Below are 21,220 nucleotides of genomic sequence, written 5' to 3'. Positions count from 1 at the left end.
CAACCTGTGGGTCCCCAGGTGTTTTGGCCTACAACTCCCAGAAATCTCAGCCAGTTTACCAACTGTTGGGATTTCTGAGAGTTGAAGGCAAAAACATCCGGGGACCCACAGGTTGAAAACACTGGTTTAGAGATTTGGATGGCCCCAGCTCTGATTTGTAAAGATTCAGAGGGGCCCCGTTCCAATTCTTAACTCGAATCTCCGAAGTTTCACAATTGGTGGCATACTAAACAAATAAACAAATGCACAAATAAAGTAAACCCTTCTTTCTATCATGCCAGACAGGCCTGTCTATAACTGACACTAATGCTGTTAATAGTAATGGCGGAAGAGGAGGAGGAAGAAAGAGAGGCAGTTTCATTATGAAGTAGTTAAAAATTCTATGAAACCAACCACAGGTTTAATTATCCCAACTTAATGGAAGTTTTCATTTGGATTTTTAAGCTTTCTCATCTTGCAAATCTGGCCTAGTTCACAACTTGAACAAAATGTGTTTACAAACATAGGCAACTTTTCCCACTTTTTCTGGATTGGTCATTCCAATGCTTGACCCTTTCTCATTTTTCATTGGAAACCCTTGTTTTCCTTTGGTAATCCCTGCTGACTTCTTCTGAGATGGGGATCAACATGGTTTCTCCTTCACTGTTGCACACGAAGGAAAAAAGAATATAATTGGTTACTACTACCCTATAATTTTGAAAATAACTACCTCTCAGGGCTCTAGAAAGATCAGAGAACAAAGGAAAACACTGTGTTCAGGCGGAGAGTTTGTATTAATACTCCTAGTATTAATATTCAGAGTGGAGACAGACACAGTTTTATTTGCCTGATTCCTTGTAGTACTTGAGATCAGTAAGCCCATGGCGGACATATTCAGGCAAATAGAACACATTGACAATGTTGGAAGGATGAACCCATGACTTGGCGGTGGATTTGCATAAAAGATGTTCCTCTTCACATCATCTGTATTCATAGTCCTGCTGCATGTCTTGTGCAATAAGCCTGTGGCTAAATGTGGTGCTGGCAATCCTCTCTCTATTAGGCACAGGCAATATTATTCAGGAGATCTGCTCATTGCTGGCGTTATTTCTCAGATCTACAGATTCTCTGAGCTGATGACATTTAGAAGACATCCTTCTGCAGAACACTCTGATGAGCTCATGTATGGGGTAGTTATTTGTAACCATTCCTTAAGATCATAGACTGGTTTCAAGAAGACTAGTTTGATATATATACTGTTACTTTACCTGTCTCAATGATGAGAATCATGAAGGCTGTTGTTTCCATTGTTGCTTATGCTGCTCTTACTATTGTTACCATATAATTTTATAGAAAGGATACTGTGTCCCCCTCTATTCCTGATTATTTCCTCTTTTTTCCTACTATCATTCATTGATGTTACATTTCCATTTTTTTGCTCTCAGTCATGCTATCTTCGGCTTTACCCTTGTTCATTTTAACTTACATTTAATGATTAGTTAATCATTTGTCTAGTACCTAAATGCAACAAAACAAAGAAAGGTTGCATAGTCATTTAAATTTCAATACAAATAAAGCAATATGTGCTTGAAACTGTGTTTGAATAAGGTTCTGTTTCTGTGTTTTGTGGCTCTCAGATCCATCTTGCCAGTCAGCTGTTATTCACAGAAGTCTTGGTCCCAACATGCATTTCTTGATTGTCTTTACCATCTTCAGTATTTTTCTACAATATCAATCACAGGCTATATTAAATCAGTTGCAGATTTCATATTCTGAAAGAGATGCTTTGTGACTAATGATTTAATTCTCTTTATAGGTTCTTTAGTCAAAATTATCAGCACATCCTGGCTTTGACGTTTGCTGTGCAGGAGATCAATGCAAATTCCCACATCTTACCTAATATCACCCTGGGCATCCATGTCTTCAACAACTATTTCATGGCAAGGTGGACTTATCTAGCTTCGATGGAACTTCTTTCCACCCATGGCAGATTCATCCCAAATTACAAGTGTGATGACAAGGACAACACCGTTTCTGTTATCGTGGGTCCTAACCCCCAGTTCTGTCAGTACGTGGCAAGCATTTTGAACCTTTACAAGGTCCCACAGGTAAGACACACTCATGAAACTTTGGACTCCAAGAACCCTTTACTCCGTCTTTCTTGTTTAGATCACTTTTGTATGGTTTCAAGATAGAAACCAGTTGAAATAATCAGGCAACCTGTTATTCTGCATATCAATAAAGCAGTGGTCTTTGTTTGGGGTTTCAATAATCAATGCATGAGATGTTCCTCTATTCCTCTAAAAGAAAACCCTCTGGATTTTTAAAATGGGAAATTATGTCTCAGTTGTTCACTTTTTCAAGATCAACTTCAGACCCAAATTGACCTCTGATTGAGTCTTCCAGTCTCTTTCCTATCATTAAGCAGAATGTGGAGTTGCCTCCGGTCGTGTATGGTGAAAGGTAAAAAAAATAAAAAAATAAAATAATATATCTGACTCAGAAAACCAATAATGCCTTCCTGCTCAGTTAGAATATAATACATAAAGATGATATCTATATTTATGCATAAATCAATATAAATATAAAGCTAAAAGTGAAACAATTCTAGTTTGAATGGGTTGGCGGAATTCATGCAGCATTGTTATGTTTATGTTTGAGTATGTTGGGAGGCAGCAACATGTTTCTTGTGAAGAAAATTGTGTACTCTTCAGTTTTAAGCATCCCTTATTTGTAATGTTTGAAACCAGAAGAGTTTTGAATTTTGGATTTTGAATATGTATTTTTGCATATAAATGTATAATGAGATATCTTGTAGATGGGACACAAATCTAAACATGGCATTAAGTTATGTTTCAGATACACCTTATATTATCTGAAGATAATGGTAAGAAATTCTTCAAATACTTTTGTGCATGAAAGAAAGTTTGTGTACACTGAACCACCAGGAAGCAAAGATGGCCCTATCTCAGCCACTCATGGGGACAATTTCAGATTTTGTGGTACATCCGAGTTTAGAATTCTGAATAAGGAATGTTCAAACTGTATTTTGTTTGTAAGGCTTTTGGAAAGGGTTCTTGAAGGATTTGTATATATGGAAGGAAAGATCTTGTCCCCTAGCCAGTAATGGAAAATAAAATATTTGATTGAAAATCATATTGTATAATAATGGGGGAAAGTGCAATATTTGGCCAGGGATATTGCTTTGGCTGACCATGCAACGTTTATTGATATCTGGGTGGAAATGGCACTGTTTGTCTATGGTAATAACACATGTACACTGTGAAATAAAGATATGAGCCTTTTATATTCGAAATCCATTACTTCATTTCTGTTTTTGCTTTTCTTTCTTAAGATCATATATGGATCTGCTCCTGTGATGAATAATAATGCCCAAGCTGCTTCACTCCACCAGATGTTCCCCAATGAGTACCATCAGAATGAAGGCATTCTCCATTTACTCTTGAATTTTAAGTGGACTTGGGTTGGAGTGGTTTATATAGGTAATGACAGTGGTGAAAAATTTGTACATGACATACTTCCCATGTTCCATCAGAAAGGTATCTGCTTTGATTTTATAAAAGAATTACCTCGAGAGTCTTTTTCCACTAACATTGAGAATCTCGTATTGAGGTATTATGAAATACATGGGATTATTGCAAGAAGCACTGCCAATGTTGTCATCTTATATTGTGAAAATCAATGCATAGTGGTTTTGAGAATGGTCTTCCATAGTGCAGAATTTGATGAGGGACCATCCAAGAACAAAGTCTGGATCATGACAGCCCAGATTGAATTTACATCCATTCCTTTTCAAAGATATTTTAGCCTACACTTCTTCCATGGTGCAATGTCTCTTGCAGTTTCCTCAAATGAGGTCTCAGGATTCCAGGAATTCCTTCAGACCATGAACCCTGCTTTGGAGAATCAGGAGAGCTTGATGAGGGTCTTTTGGGAACTGACGTTTCAGTGTTCTTTCCCAAGCACTGCCTCAAATGAGGACATAGGAAACATCTGCACTGGAGAGGAGAAATTAGAAACCCTTCCTGGGTCTTTGTTCGAAATGACCATGACTGCTCATAGCTACAGTGTCTACAATGCTGTCTATGCGGTGGCCCATGCTTTGCAAGCTATGCACTCATACAATGTTAAACACAGTGGAATTCAAGATGGGAAGAGACAGATGCAGCAACAGCTGTGGCAGGTAGGGTCCTGTGCATTTGTGTGTGGTGTTTAGGTTTCCCCCATCTTGTACTTTGTTCAAAGGGTCTGATGAGTTATCTGGATGTTCAACTAGGGACTCATATACACCAGGAGATTTACATGCCAGATTCGGGGCCATTGTGCAGATGGCCCAAGACCACATTCATTCTATTGGACTGTCATCTCCACTGTGTCATCACTGAGTGTTGCACATATGAGGGATATTCTGGGGTATCATGGATCTTGGGGACAGTCTAGACAGGTGGATGACCTCCCATTAAGTCCCAATTCCCCTGCTGCCACCCCCTGGACAATGCAGCAAAATGGACAAGAACTTGTGCCTATGCTGGCAATGTCATTGCTGTTAGATGGTTACAAAGCTCCATCTGAGCACCTACCCATAGCCTAACCATAGTCTTTAAAGGGTTCTGACAGGGTGACAGCCTGCAAGAAAGAGTGGACATTGCTATCCTTTTTGCTAGTCATTCAGATCAGTTGATGTGGAACAGGGTGCCCACAATGACTTGGATCTGAGAGCTCAGTAGTTCTCTAGGTGTGGTGGCAACACCACAAAGTTTGAAGTAAAGATCCAATGTGATCAATATGGTCTTAGGCCAGCAGGATTGTGTAGACAGTACAACAGCAGGTTTTGCCAGCAGGCCTCTGAGACCCAACTGAAGCATTTATGTTCTGAACTGGACCTAGATTTTGTGGCCAGTGAAGAATCTCCCCAGCTCATCCAATAGATCTTCTCTATTTTGGATCTTTGCATGCTCTTGTTGCCTTTATCATCTACCTTCTTGTCATTCTGCATAGCTCCACCACTATTTGAGAAGTGTTTCATTTAACAATAGTGCTGGGAGAAAAGTTTCCTTTAACAAAAATGGAGAAATAGAAGCTGGTTTTGACATTATCAACTGGGTCACATTTTCAAACCTTTCCATTCTCAAAGTAAAAATTGGAACGATTGATCCGCATGTTCCATTTGAGCAAAGGTTAAGTATTTCTTCAAGTGGTATCACCTGGCCCAGCATGGTAGGTCTTTTCAAACCATATCTTACTTCTTACGCTCATGAAATTCTTAATACACAGGCCTCCAATGATAAAAAAAGACATTTTTCAAAAATTTAACAGGTTTTGATGGATTTGGGGTGCTGAATTTAAAAAATACACAAAGAATGTTATATCTCATAAAGTTCTTTCACAAATTCAATATTTTGTCAATTCAGTTGTTACTCCATTTTGATGCTGATGTTACAGAGCTTTCGAACAGATTTTTGTGTTTTATAACAGCAAATCAACATGTTTTGAACATCTGTTAGAAGTCTTTAATAGTTTAACCACTTTCTTACTATTTACTCTTTGGTCAATGACTTATCACTGAAACAAAATGTCAAATCAAGTTGTGAAAAAATGTCCATGATGCACCAAATCTGAGGTCATTTTTGGAGCATGAATCCAAAATTCCTATAAAATCAATATACATTAAAAATATTTTTATGACCCTAGGTTTTGCAGGCCCATGTTATCACTAGCTCTCTTGAAATGTCCTATACATGATGAGCACTCTACACAGTCAAGGGAACTTAAAGCAATGTCACATGTTTCACTGGCCCTATCTTTCACATTAAGTTGTTGATCATAGAGATGAGTGAATGGAAGAAGTTTACATGTTTAAGCTTCTACATGATTTGAGCCCCCCTCCCAACAATTCCTTAACATTTGATATTATGCATAGGCCAAAGATTCTAGTACAGTAATATGTCCAGGCTGTGGTCTGTATTCTAAATACTCTCCATGCAATACCAGCATATAACCATTGTGTAACTCTAGACTAGAGCAACTAATAGAAATAATTTTTAAAATAAAAACATTTTATTTCCATTTATTCATAGGTGCAGCCCATTTCCATATGTAATGAAAAGTGTCAAGAAGGCTATAGTAAGATTAAGATGGAAGGGATGCCATTTTGTTGCTATAGTTGCCTTCCATGTCCAGAAGGAAAGATTTCAAATCAGCAAGGTGAGCTGTATAATATAAAAACATGTTTAATGTTTTCTGTCATGGCTAGGTTTTCCTCTTGTAAATACACTTTGGTTTCTTTTCCAGATATGGATGACTGTATTGAATGCCAGGAAGATCAATATTCAAACAATGCCAAGGACTTTTGCATTCAGAAAAGCAGAAGCTTCTTGAGTTATGAAGAGCCTTTGGGAATTGCTTTGACCACTCTTGCAGTCTCCTTTTCTTTCATTACCATCTTGGTGCTTGCGGTCTTCCTTAAATACTCAGATACCCCCATCGTCAAAGCCAACAATCGCAGTCTCAGCTACACTCTCCTCCTTGCCCTCCTGCTCTCCTTCCTTTCCACTTTCCTTTTCATTGGTGAACCTCAGAAGGTGACCTGTCTCCTTCGACAGACTGTTTTTGGGGTCATCTTCTCGGTGGCCGTTTCTTGCATTTTGGCCAAAACCACCATTGTGGTTCTAGCTTTCCTGGCCACCAAACCAGGGTCTAGGATGAGGAAATGGATAGGGAGAAGACTGGCCAGCTCCATTGTCATTTCCTCTTCCTTTATTCAAACCATTATTTGCCTGGTGTGGCTGGCAATCTCTCCCCCATTCCCAGATTTGGACACACGCTCCATGGCTACAGAAATTGTGCTGGAATGTAACGAAGGGTCCACCGTTCTGTTCTCCTGTGTCCTGGGCTTCATGGGGATGCTAGCCTTCATCAGCTTCACCGTGGCCTTCTTAGCCAGAAAATTGCCAGACAGTTTTAATGAAGCTAAATGTATCACCTTTAGCATGCTGCTCTTCTGTAGTGTTTGGTTATGCTTTGTTCCAGCCTATTTGAGCACCAAGGGAAAATACACAGTGGCTGTGGAGATCTTCTCCATCTTAGCCTCTAGTGTTGGTTTACTGGGTTGCATTTTTTCTCCAAAATGTTTCATTATATTGGTGCACCCCACATTAAACAAGCAAGGACAGCTAGTAATACAGAAAAGAAAGTGAGGTTCAATTCAAGCCATGTCCCATTCTAAAGAGTGGGGTTTAGTCAGTTGTGACTGACTGCCTTGCTGCTATTTTGATATACATACATGTATTGAAGTCATCAGAAATTTCAGATATACAGACACGTTTGGGTAGCTGAAATACCCTAAAGGCACTATCCATTCCTGATCTCAAAGGCTAAATAGACTCAGCTCTTGTTGGTGTTTTAACTGGAGATTCTTATTGTATCAAATGCATTCAAGATTGGATTGTTCAGCGGAGTTTTACTGCTGTTGCTTTCAATGTTATATGCTGTTGTCATTAATTTTACTATGTTTTATCATTTTAAAATTTAACATGTTCAACTGTCATGTAAATGCCTTATCCCAAAATACAGCCTAGAATAGCATAAATAGTTAACATCAGAATATTGGTAGTGTTGCAATGAAGATTAATGTGTAGACACACACAGATGCAGAACTTTTTCCCTTTGACCAAGTAGCATGTAGTAGAGTTTTATATAAAAAAAAGTAGATCTAAACAGAGCGTCTCAGAACTCGTGTCTTGCAACACCTTCAGAAAATCTTCCACATCTCCAATTCCTCCCAATATCACCAACTCCTCCAAACACGAACAAGAAGTAACGCTTTTTTACTCCTTTATTGTCCCAGCAGTTACCCCATCCTGGCTGCAACTGCTTAATGCTTGTCAGGTGGCCTGGCTCCTACTGCTTGCTGCCCTGATCCCTGCACTACTTGTTGCTTAAGAAATGATCAATTCTAACAGGTACATCTAGATTAGTGTTTCTCAAACTGTGCTCCTCCAGATGTTTTAGACTTCAACTCCCACAATTCTTAACAGCTGGTAAGCTGGCTGGGATTTCTGGGAACTGAAATCCAAAACACCTGGAGAAGCAGAGTCTGAGAAACACTGATCTAAATCAGTCATGTCTACAATGAATGACTTATCAGGGTTGAAGAGATATTGGATCCTTGTATATTTAATTCCTATATTTCATCTGTATATTATCATATTTGGGGCAAACAAACAGAGAATGATGAAGTTTTTCAACAGAAACCAAGGCACAAGAACAAACCCTATTGGAAATTTCCAGTTTTTTATATCTCCCATCCAAAAGAGCTGATGACAAAACATTCATAGAATCATAGAATCATAGAATAATAGAGTTGGAAGAGACCTCATGGGCCATCCAGTCCAACCCCCTGCAAAGAAGCAGGAATTCGCATTCAAAGCACCCCCGACAAATGGCCATCCAGCCTCTGCTTAAAAGCCTCCAAAGGAGGAGCCTCCACCACACTCCAGGGCAGAGAGTTCCACTGCTGAACAGCCCTCACAGTAAGGAAGTTCTTCTTGATGTTCAGGTGGAATCTCCTTTCCTGTGGTTTGAAGCCATTATTCTGCGTCCTAGTCTCCAGGGCAGCAGAAAACAAGCTTGCTCCCTCTTCCCTATGACTTCCCTTCACGTATTTCTACATGGCTATCATGTCTCAGCCTTCTCTTCTGCGGGCTAAACATGCCTAGTTCTTTAAGCCGCTCCTCATAGTGCTTGTTCTCCAGACCCTTGATCATTTTAGTTGCCCTCCTCTGGATGCTTTCCAGCTTGTCAACATCTCCCTTCAATTGCGGTGCCCAGAATTGGACACAGTATTCCAGGTGTGGTCTGACCAAAGCGGAATAGAGGGGTAGCATGACTTCCCTGGATCTAGATGCTATACCCCTATTTATGCATTGGTATTTGGTAACCTTGCAGTCACCAAAGCTCTCCTCTGGGCGGGATTAATCAAAATGCGAAGCTATGCTGACATGACTCCACGCTTGCATGGAATTAATGATGTGGTAGGGGAACAGATTGTTTTTGCTGCAAGATGGAATCATAGTGATAACGAGCTCTTTTAGTTAGGGATTTCCTTCTTGAAGGGAATCCCCTGCTCCTCTCTCGGGTGTGAGTCTGAGGATCCTGGCAAGAGGGGGAGCCGCTATAGATCAATCAAGGTTTAGCCAAAGAATTTCTCACCCTCAGGATGTTGAAGAAAGAATACAGAGTTGTTTTATTCAGTTTCAGCTGAAAAGGATAACATCTGCAATCGCTCGTCAAGAACTCATAACATACATTTACAGATCAACAACTTTTATAACAAAAAATATGGGAGGCACGGGTTGAATTTCGCGCTACCCCTTTCCCCGCCCTCCTATGCGCTGATTGGTCCTTAAGATGGTGGTGGGAACCCTCGGCCAATCAGAGGACTCCCTACGCCTCGGGGTCCCCCATCAATCAGGGATGAGGAGACGGGCTTATATAGGAACAATGGACTTGCCGGGGATTAACAAGGGATTATGATTGAGTCATTGAGTAAATGTCCAGAAGGGGTTTCTAGACTGCTTCTTGGGGTGTAAATATACATTTTTGTCTGGCAGGCTCTGCCAGACGGTGGTGAGTCAGATGGGCTGCATTTGTTTTTGACAGCCGAGGTGATTGTGGATTGTCCCTGTTGTTAAGTGGTCCTGGAAGCCGGACGGCTGATTTCCCAAAAGATGGCCCTGCTCCGATGTCTTAATGGGAAAAAAACCTAATCTATTGTCCATGCAAGGGGAATCTGACAGTTTCCTGGTGTGAGGAATTATCTCCCTCTGGGGTGTGTTGCAACTTGTCCATTTAATTCCTAGGTCAGGTTTCGGTCATTCTTTAATATAAGACATTTTTCACAAGGATAAAGAAAAGGAACAGGTAGGATACATAATTCATATATAAGAACAATATTTTGCCTTCGTTTCCCAAGCCTTTTATGGTGTGGAATTCATAAAATATTATAAAAGTCCACAGGAGTCGAATCTGTGGCTCTCTGGGTGAAGCAACCCCTTCGGGTCAAAAGGTCAGCGGGAGGGGGCACTCCAGGGATGGGGGCAGTTCATGGATGGGGGCAGGGGCTCTGGGTGGCCCCCGCATGCAGTCCGAACTTTGGCATGCCTGCGCTTGCAGAGAAAACTGTGCCGCAATGCAAGGGAACTCTGTTTTGACAGTTTTTTGACAGATGACAATCAGCTGATCCGCGTCCGAAAACCTTATCAATTTGCGAGCAGGTGCTCTCCTTTTGACAGTGAGGCGTTTTTAGAAAGGAATATGAAAGATGAACATGCTAGGGTTCAAAACAAAGGAGATATGGCCAGAAATAGAAGCTGGGGGTAGCCTGTTGTTCCGTGACTCGCCCAGCGAGGGAGGAAAGGGAAGGAGGGCTGAGCCGCGAGAGGGAATTCATGCTCTCATGCCATAGGGGATACAAAATAGCTCTTATTTGAGATGGTTACAAAGCCCAGGGCTTAGAAAGGCACAGAGAGGAAGCAAAAGATACAGTTTTTAAGCGGTTGCTGGGCATGTTTGCACAGTCAAATTGGTCTCAGCGTGACTCTTCCTGATCTGCGGAACTCATCGCTGCAGGTCAGATTAGACTAGATGCAGATGGTCGCCCGGGTCCAACCACAATAGTGTTGTAACCGTGCGGTTTAAACACATCTGCCCGTTTAAGAATGAGAGAATACGATAAGAACTGAAACTAACACATTGTTGGGAAACAGAAAATAATCTCCCCTTCCTGCTGCTTCTAGGTCTGGGTACAATGTGCTGAAAACCATCAGCACATTGTGTGATGGATTGTGTGTAGCTTGAGAATATGGTCAGACAGGACCCATAATGCCCATTACTGTATGTTCAATTTTGTGCAAATGCAGTGGGCCATAAGATGTTTTGGGCATTCTGACTTTCTATTTTTTACTTGAGAAGAACATATAAGTATTTACTTGCAAGTAGAAAGGATGATTTGACAATTAAACAGTTTTTAATAACGCAAATATTCCCTGTAAAATGTTAATAAAGTTGGATTCAAGTATCTCATGTCTCGATTGAGGTCAGTGTATTGAAGGCACCTGGTCTGGAATAATCCTAAAGATTTGTTTCAGCATAAAGTCAATAGCAGTCCTAACTACAATGAAATAACTGAAACAACAAGAACTTCCTTAGTAAACAACAGTGTTACTTACTCTTGTTGGGACTAGCAATTCTTTCCTTGTAATTCAAAAGATGAGCCCAGAGAACTCCCAAATGAATCCCAGGGAAATGAATGATACAAAGATTAACAATTACAAACATAATTCTCAGCTATTTTAGAGAGACAATTCAAAGTATTACTTCATATGGATTCAATGCCATATGCTTTCTTTTGAATTAACATGGAGAATTAATAACAATCCATTTTTACCTGCCCTGCAATTATCAAAATAACCACGATTGATTTTGCGCATTCTCAAATCCCTGAGGAAGTCTAACAAACATGGCAAAAGAATGGCAAAGAATGCTATTAATAGTCTCCATGTTGTTAAGAGCTGGGTTAGAGATTAGCAGACATCCCTTTGTTGGATCCTGTACATGAATGCATAGCGTACTTGCCAGGATGTCATTACCTGTAACATTTTATAAGCCATGTTGGAAGCGTGCATTCATGTCTAGTGCATTTTAGTACAAGATGGTACCATTCATAGCCCTGGTGTTAGTGGCACTGTCTAAACCGGTGAGCCTTACTTCTGTTGCTAAATGTGTCATTGGTAGGCCACTTCCCATTAAGTACAAGTATTATCATTCTGGAGATCTCCTCGTTGGTGGGATTATTTCTCAGCTCTACATGTTCTCCGACCTGATAACATTCAAAAGACATCCCTCTGAAGAACTGGTTGATGATATCGTGTGAGTTAATATTTAATATTCTTATATAAATCATGTTTCAGGCTAGATAGATACAATAATATAGATAGGCATGCTAGGTTGATGGGCTGCAACGTTGTTGGGACTGAGAAAGACTGACAGGAAAGGACTCAGCCACTTCTTGGACATATAGTAGTAGTAATTGTAGTTGTAGTAGAGATTTTTGTTGTAATAGTTTTTCTTGTCGTTATTATGACTAGAGATGGAATTCTTGATTCATTTTCTTCTTGGAAGATGTAATACCCAATTTGAGCAATACTCTTCTTGCTGCAGTTGTTCAAAGCATATTCACATCTAAGACCATATTCTGTGCAAAATTAACACATGGTTGTTTTACACAGAGCAAAGCATTTTCCAGGCAACATGCTCATAACATGCTGTTTACTGTGATATGTAAAGTTCAGGAGAAACTGCAAGTGATAATTCATGTTTCCCTGAGTTATGTAATCTATTTTGTGCAATGTTATTAACAAGATACGCTGATTTTTTTCTATATTACTTTTATTTAGGAATGATTATATTGGGGGAACGTATCAATCAAAATTAAACAAATGAATGACATATAAACAGAAAAATAAATGCATCAGGTTTCAGATTCTGAAATGGAAGCACTGTGGCATGGGTTTCTATTTCTACTTTCCTTGCAGAATGTTTACCCAGAACTACCAGCATATCCTGGCCATGGCATTTGCTATCAATGAGATAAATGGAAATCCATGGATTTTACCTAATACCAGCCTGGGCATTTATGTCTCCAACAGCTATTTCATGGCAAGCTGGACCTATCTTGCATCAATGGAGCTTCTCTCTACACATGGTAGATTCATCCCTAACTACAAGTGTGACTACCAGGACAAGGCAGTATCTGTCATTGCAGGACCTAGCTCTCATATTTGTCAGTTTATGGCAACAATTATTTCCATTTACAAGATTCCACAGGCAAGTTATGCTCATGAAATACAAAGGAAGCCAACGAATTAATCATATTTTACGTATTTTATTTTCCCTTTAGATCAATCTGTACAGTTCAATCTAGAAACACGCATTTCAGAAATAACTCAAGAGGCAACCATGTAAAATGCTTACAGCAAAAACATGAATTAACCAAAAGAAACATTATATTTTAGCCAGATGAACATGTGATCCTAGCTTAGTGGATGGTGGATGGCACCAGATACACACAAAGAATAATATAGATATAAGTTGGTGCCATGATGGAAAGAGCAGAAGGTATTGGTGCTTCTTTTAGTTTCTCCCAGAATGGAATAAGCTCTTGCCTTTTCCAATCTACTCAGAAAATAGGATGATTCTGTTTTTGATAAGAATTAAGGTATAAGTAGAATTTATGCTGACTCATGGACAAGTTGACCCAAGTTTTAGTTTGATTTTTTGACTAAAATTTCTAAATGTATACATGAGTATAGTACTTCTGAACAAGGATTCTGTTTTTTTAAAATTGATGTTTGGACTATAATTTCTAGACTCATACATGAGGATATACATATTTCTGATCAAGCAGTGAATCTGAAAGCATGATTTTTGTGACGGTCTCCTGTTTTTAGACATGATATAAATTCAAACATGGCAAGCATTACATACATAGAAACTAGGTATACCATATGTGTTCACTTAGATTACTAATATTAATACTCAATGCAAATGGGAATTATAAATATCAGATGTTTAGAAACAAATGTCTAATATTTCACATCTTTCCCCAAAGAGGTGGGAGTATAAATGTGTTTAATATAAAAAGACATAAAGAAATCCAGTATTATTTTTCAGACTAACTGGTTTAGCTCAGCCAGAACTAAGTTTCTGTGAAGTCTGGACTGATGAAATGGAATAGAATACAAGAATGTTTATGGCAGAGGCAACAGTGTCAAAATTGCAGTTTGGGACCTATGAAATAGGCACAAAAAGTATTTTAGGAATATATTTATTTGCTTTGTTTCTTTATTTCTCTAGTTTATATATGGTTCTTCTCCAGTGTTGAACGACAACATGCAAGCGGCTTTTTTTCAACACATGTTTCCAAATGAGGACAAGCAAACTATGGGCATTCTCCAGTTGCTCTTACATTTCAGCTGGACCTGGATTGGTCTATTTTACCTAAGTAATGAGAGCGGAGAGAGTTTTATACAGAGCATAGTACCCATGTTTACTCATGAAGGTATCTGTTTTGATTTCATAGAGGCACTGCCCAAAGAAAAGTTTTCCACGAATGCTGATGAAATGCTAACTGAGTGGTTTCAAACATATAATATTATAACGGAGAGCACTGCTAATGTTATCCTCTTACATGGACAAAATCAGATCATGGTATTTTTAAGAGCATTTCCTTTGCTTTCAGAATTCTACAGCATTTCAGGATTGAGAAATGGGACAATTTGGATTTTGACAGCCCAGATGGAATTTGCATCCCTTCCCTTTCAAAGAATTTGGAACATAGACTTCCTCCATGGTGCAATATCTTTTGCAGTTCCCTCAAAGGAGGTGTCAGGATTCCGGGAATTTATCCAGACGAGAAATCCTGTTTCTGAAAAAGGAGATGGCTTCATTAGGATCTTTTGGGAACTGGCATTTGAATGTTCTTTCCCTAAAACTGTATTAAATCAGGAAGATGGTAAGACCTGCAGTGGGGAGGAGAGACTGGAAACCCTTTCTGGGTCTGTTTTTGAAATGAGCATGACAGGCCAGAGCTACAGTGTCTACAATGCTGTCTATGCCGTGGCACATGCATTGCAAGCCATGCTTTCATCCAAACTGAAACACAGAGGAATGGCAGATGGAGGGAAAAGAGTGCTTCTTGATTTACAATTGTGGGAGGTAAGCCCTGAGTGTATGAATGCAGGATAATGCATTACGTCTGTATGTACAATTAGAGTCATATAAATGCTTTCTGCTACAACATTTACATGTAAATATAGAGTTTTCACTCCTTTTTGTCATAAGAAAAGTCATAAAGGCCTTATGTACTATCTGATTTAGTATCCCAGTTCCACAGTGGCCAAATAGATGCTACGGAGTAAGGTAGTTACAGTGTTTCCCTGAAAATAAGACAGTGTCTTATATTTATTTTTGCTCCCAAATATGCACTGGATCTTATTTTCAGGGAATGTCTTATTTTTCCATGAAGAAGAATTCACATTTATTGTTGAACAAAAAAATGAACTTTTATTATATACTGTACAGTAGTTGTCATCACAAATCAGCGTAACCAGCCAAACTGTGAATCCTATCAAGAATTTCTTGTTACTACCATTATTTCCATGTACAACAATCTATGATACGTACATTTACCAATCCTGCATGTTCTGGTGTTCTGTTCAGCGGGCATGTTTCCAAACAAAACTTTTCCTAGGTCTTACTTTCAGAAGAGGCCTTATATTTAGCAATTTAGTAAAACCTCTGCTAGGTCTTATTTTCAGGGGATGTCTTATTTTCGGGGAAACAGGATAAATACATTTTTATGGCTGGGCACACTAGAGTGAGCATGGAGTAGTGGCTTGAGTATTGGACACTGGCTCAGGAGACCAAGATTTCAATCCCTGTTCTACCATGAAGACTTACTAGTGATCTTGAGCAAGTCACACTTTCCCATCCTCAGAGGAAAGCAAAGGCAAAAACTCCTCTGAACAAATCTTACAAAAAAACCCTCCCTGTGATAGGTTTGCTTTAGAATCTCTGTAATTAGGAATTAACTTGAATAATAATAAAACGAATTGCCTTTTTTCACTTCCGTTCAGCTCCACCACTTTCTGAGAAGTGTCTCATTTAACAACAGTGCTGGTGAAAAGATATCATTTGATCAGAACGGGCAAATAGAAACTAATTTTGACATTATCAACTGGATCACATTCCCAAACCAGTCATTTCTTCAAGTCAAAGTTGGCAAAGTAGACCCCAAGGCTCCCCGAGATACGATGCTAAGCATTTCTGCAGGTGACATCACCTGGCCCAACATGGTTAATCAGGTATTTGCTGCTCAATTTTAGGGTGTGTAGGGATCATTATGTGGCTCACTCACCATTTGGGGTGTTTGAGGTGGAGCAGAAGAGTAGCAGCCATTTTAATGAGGGCTCATTGCTTAAGCTTCTCTGCAGAATTACTGAGGCAGCCGTTTGTAATAAAGTTTTACTTTTGGCCTTAGGAGCCCTCTTACAAGGCTCACCAGTGGAGTCACTGTATTGTATGAGTATACGCAAGAGGGTCTTCTCAGCCAAGTTGTCAAATATCTTCTCCTTGGAGGTCCAGTTTGCAACAATACTGGCTTCGTGACTGTTCACTCAATAACCAAATTGTATTAAAAATGCCCATGCATATGTTTTGGTCTGTTTGAATTGCTCTTCTTGATTTATATAGTTTTAACTTGCTTATCCTGATTTTATTTGCACACCACCATGAGATATTGTATTATCAGATAGGGTAACAATACCTTCTTCCTTCTCTTCCTCCCTCTTTTCTATACATTTTGACTTAGGCTTCACAGAACGTTCAGTAGATTAATTTAGTCACATTGTTTATTTATTTATTTATTTATTTACAGTATTTATATTCCGTCCTTCTCACCCCGAAGGGGACTCAGGGTGGATCACATTATATACACATAGGGAAAACATTCATTGCCTATAAACACATGAAACCGAGACAGAGACAGACAGACAGACAGACGCAGAGGCAATTTAACCTTCTCCTGAGGAGATGTTTGATTCTGGCCACAGGGGGGAGCAGCTGTTTCATCATCCACTCTGATGGCACTTCCTCATTCCAAGTTGTAAATTAGTTAAACTTGCCTCCCCACTTTATAAGTGGTACCTTATTTTCTACTTGATAGATGCAACTATCTTTCGGGTTGCTAGGTCAGCAACGAGCAGGGGCTATATTGTATTTTTTTTAAATTAGTTTTTATTGAAACAAAACAGTACAATAAAATCGAAGGTAAAAGGAGGGGGGGGTAAATAGAAAAAGGAAATGAAAAAAAAACAGGGGGAGAGGGGAAGGGGGGAAAGCCAGGAAAAATAGGGATTGCACTTCCATTCTTCTTCTTTGCAATTCAACTGGAAAAGATTCAACAGATCCAATCTATTGTTTGTTGCTTGGTTGTTACTTCTATTCCGTCCTTCCCCTTCATTCTCCTTCGATCCGGTGCTTTCTAACTTTGTCCTTTTCTTTCTACCTGTTGTTAAACTTCTATCCTTTCTTTCTTTTTTTTTCTTTTTTCTTTTTTCTTTTTTTTTTCTTTTCTTTTTTTTTTCATATATTCTATAACCGGTCTCCAGTCTATATTCTTTATATATCTTCCAGTATTTCTTTTCAGTAAATATGTAAGTCTGTCCATATCTATAATTTCAGTTAGTTTTTCAAGCCACTCCTCTTGAGAGTAGGATGAGTAGGAAAGAGTAGGATGTCTTTGTTTTTATCCAATTGCTCTATTTCATTGGTCATGCTTAATAGAAAATACTTGGGTTTCAATGGTAGTTTAATTTTTAAGATCTCTTGACAACTTATATGTACCATTTTCCAATACTTTACTACTCTCTTGCACGTCCACCAGGCCTTCTTGTTCATGACATTTCCAACATTTGTTATGAGTACTTTTATACATGAGTCCTAATTTGTGTGGTGTCATGTACCACCGGTACATCATTTTGTACCAGTTCTCCTTTAAATCAATTGCAAAAGTATATTTTAATTTTGTGTTCCACATAAGTTCCCAATTCTCCAGTTTTATTGTCTTTCCTATATTTAAGGCCCATTTTATCATACAATTTTTAACTAACTCTGCCTCTGTGGACCACTCTAGTAATTTATTGTATATCTTTGTGATTAATTTCTTTTCCAGATTCATCACTTTTTCCCAGAGCGTTTCCTTTTCATTAAATCCACTCTTCTTAGCTATGTTAAATTGTTCTTTTAATTGATAGTATTGGAACCATGACATAAATTTATATTTTTGACTCAGTTCCTCTTGGGATTTTAACTGAAATTCGTTATTCTTTTTTACAAGGACCTCTTTGTACGTTGGCCATTGTGACCACCCCAGCAGCCTTCTCTGCCTCGCTTCTAGTGGAGAAATCCACATGGGAGTTCTAGTGTAAAATTTTTCTTTATATCTTTCCCATATTTTTAAGAGAGATGCTCTTACATAATGGTTGTCGAAATTTTTCTCGATCTTTTTCCTACCGTACCACAGATACGAATGCCAACCCGTTCTGAGGTCATGTCCTTCTAAAGTCAGCAACCTCTCCTTCCTCAGTGACATCCAGTCACGAATCCACATTAGTCCACAAGCTTCATAATAAAGTCTTATATCCGGAAGCCCAAATCCGCCTCTTTGTCTTATATCTGTCATATTTACATATTTGATTCTAGGCTTTTTATTTTGCCATACAAATTTTCTGATATCCTTATTCCATTCTTTAAAGGTTTTTAAATTTCTGATAATTGGGAGATTTTGGAATAAAAATAGGAGTTTCAGGAGGACATTCATTTTAACTGCTGCAATATGGCCCATTAGTGATAAATTGAGCCCTTTCCAGCTTTGTAAAGTTTTTTGTATTTCTTTCCATTTTGTCGAATAGTTATTCCTCATTAATTGTGAGTTATTTGCTGTAATTTCTAGTCCCAAATATTTTATTTTTGTAGAGATTTATAAATCTGCTGTTTTTTCCAATTCTACTTGATCTTTTTTGGAAATATTTTTTGTCAACATCTTTGTCTTTTTCTTATTTATCTTCAGACCTGTTATTTTACCGTACTCTTCTATCTTGTTTATCCATTCCTTTATGTTAGTCTTAGGGTCTTCCACAATGCAAATAAGATCATCTGCATACGCTCTTGTTTTATATGTTTTTTTTCCAATTGTGGTGCCTTTTAGGTTGTCATCTTCCCTTATGTTCTTTAGTAGAATCTCCAGAGCCATTATATAGATTAGGGGTGATAAAGGACACCCTTGCCTTGTTCCTTTGGTAATACTGAAGCTTCCTGATAATTGTCCATTTATTGAGATTTTTGCTGATTGTTTATTATAAATTGCCCCTATTGCGTTCTGAAATTGGTATCCAAAATCTAATTCCTGTAATACCATTTTAAAAAAGTCCCAGTTTAAGTTGTCGAATGCCTTTTTGGCATCCAACGCTATAAATGCTACTTCTTTTTGTGGATTTGCTTCATAGTACTCTATAAGATCCAAAATTATTCTTACATTTTGATTTAGGTGTCTATTTGGTAAGAAGCCTGTTTGATCTTCGTATATCCAATGTTTTAAAAATTCTTTTAATCGATTCGCCATAACATTTGTAAAAATTTTATAATCTGTGTTTAACAGAGATATTGGTCTGTAATTTTTTATATCTTGCCCATCTGTATTTACTTTATGAAGCATAATCATATTTGCTGAATTCCATGATTCTGGGATTTCTTTTTGTTGTAGGGCCTGATTCATGATCTTCTTTAAGAGTGGCGTTATTTCCTCTATCATGGCTTTATAATATCCGGGGGTGAAGCCATCCGGACCTGGTGCTTTACTTGAATCCATCCCTTTTATGGCCTTTTTAATTTCTTGCTCTGAGATCTCTCTGTTTAATAATTCTCTTTGGTCGTCAGTTATCTTCTGTATTTTTGATTTTCCTAAATATTCTGCAATCTGATCTTTCCCGATTTTCTCTTCTGTATAAAGGTGTTTGTAGTATTTTGTAAACTCTTCCAAAATCTCCCCATCATTTGCTGGCTATATTGTATTTTTAATTGACGGGTGCTCACCCCACCACGGGCTGGCCTTGAACTCATGACCTCATGGTCAGAGTGATTTATTGCAGCAGCTGCTCACCAGCTGCACCACAGGCCGGCCCCATTGATGGGAATGTAGAGGCTGGTTTTTAAAGTAGATGTTCTTAATGTGTTTGGTCAACTTTAAGGATATTATTACATTGAGGAGGTCCTGGCGAATTAGTGGGGCAGCTGGGCAATCCAGGCACCCTGCCTTGCCAACAGTGATGGTTCCCCATCATACATGGGAAAGCGTCACCTCATGGCTTCTCATTGCACTGGTCCTGTGGTTTTCAATGGAACACGGGAGGCCTGCTGTGTTCTGGCCGCAGTGTTGTAGGATACTTGCACCCCAGTTGAGCCTGAGAGCCCTGCTGGAAATGAGCCTGCGTCATCTGATGGGTGGTGCAGGGCTCGGTGAATCAACGGGGAAAGCATCCTATGACATTGCAGAAGACCCGTCTGATGAAATCGTAAGGTCTATTGATTCGAGAACTAGATAAGGATGTCTTTTTGTAGCTTAACTGAAACACCCACCCAAAATTGGTGGATTGAGGGCATGGTAACAGACAGATCAGCCTTTGCAGTCATAAGTGTGTGCCTTGTGTGGGGAGGGAATCTTGCAACTGCTCTCTGCAACCTTGCAACTACTCTGTGCAAGTATAAATGACCTCTGAAAAGCTGGAACGAACCTTAGATTTTTCCACACCACATACTTCCATATTCAGAAAAACTTCAGAAATAAATGTAGCACATACTTAAATTTCTTGACTACTATCTTCTGCATTTCAGGCACAAATCTGTTATATTACTGGACTCAAAGTAGAAAATGTAAACTCTCAAAATCTTGTGTCCCAATTTTAAAATATACCGCTTTCATTTATTGACAGGAATGGCCTCTTTCTTTGTGTAGTGAAAAGTGCCATGCAGGTTACAGTAAGATAAAGTTGGAAGGGAAGTCATTTTGCTGCTATGATTGTCTTCCATGCCCAGAAGGGAAGATTTCAAACCAGACTGGTAAGATATACATGGTACAGAGTGGAACAGTTCTATTGGATGGGACCCAAAATATGAACATGAAGATCAGATTGAATAGACATTAATTATAGCAGCCAAATTATGATATTATAGTAACATCCCTATGCCAATTGAATGTGTGTGTGTACTGATCAAGAAACAGGAAACTGGAGATAATAGAGAATCCTATTGAAATGAGTAATTTCAGTCAGAAGCTACCTGAGAAGTGCCCTGGAGGACCTACAAAATTCCTAGTGATGTGTCCTATGTCCTCTAGAGCAGTGGCTCTCGACTTGTGAGTCTCCAGATGTTTTGGCATTCAACTCCCAGAAATCCCAACAGCTGGTAAACTGGTCAAAACATCTAAGGACCCACAGGTTGAGAACCACTGCTCTAGAGCAACTTTTTAAGAACTTCCAGAAGCAATGTGCTATGTAATTGCCTGGAGGACTTATAAAATTCCTAGAGAAGACATACTTTGTTGGCT

General features: G+C 38.9%; 2 protein-coding genes across 2 annotated transcripts; both read left to right on the top strand.

The window, feature by feature from the left end:
• The first annotated feature begins 655 nt into the window (after positions 1 to 655).
• LOC107983143 (vomeronasal type-2 receptor 26) lies at positions 656 to 7,716 on the top strand. The gene is given in 6 exon segments (XM_016995377.2): positions 656 to 1,162; positions 1,796 to 2,087; positions 3,335 to 4,183; positions 6,078 to 6,204; positions 6,292 to 7,041; positions 7,044 to 7,716. Coding segments are annotated over 6 exon segments (2,286 nt in total). The 5' UTR covers positions 656 to 944; the 3' UTR covers positions 7,094 to 7,716.
• A 1,854-nt stretch (positions 7,717 to 9,570) lies between these two features.
• LOC134300018 (vomeronasal type-2 receptor 26-like) lies at positions 9,571 to 14,846 on the top strand. The gene is made up of 2 exons (XM_062984599.1): positions 9,571 to 12,885; positions 13,915 to 14,846. Exons 1-2 carry the CDS (start codon positions 12,502 to 12,504, stop codon positions 14,803 to 14,805), a joined length of 1,275 nt encoding a protein of 424 aa, XP_062840669.1. The 5' UTR covers positions 9,571 to 12,501; the 3' UTR covers positions 14,806 to 14,846.
• Positions 14,847 to 21,220: the final 6,374 nt, after the last annotated feature.

The sequence above is a fragment of the Anolis carolinensis genome, chromosome 6 (assembly GCF_035594765.1).
Source record: "Anolis carolinensis isolate JA03-04 chromosome 6, rAnoCar3.1.pri, whole genome shotgun sequence".
In the NCBI taxonomy this organism is placed as follows: Eukaryota; Metazoa; Chordata; class Lepidosauria; order Squamata; family Dactyloidae; genus Anolis; species Anolis carolinensis.
The sequence above is the reverse complement of the archived record's forward strand: the minus strand, read 5'-3'. Positions and strand labels throughout refer to the sequence as shown.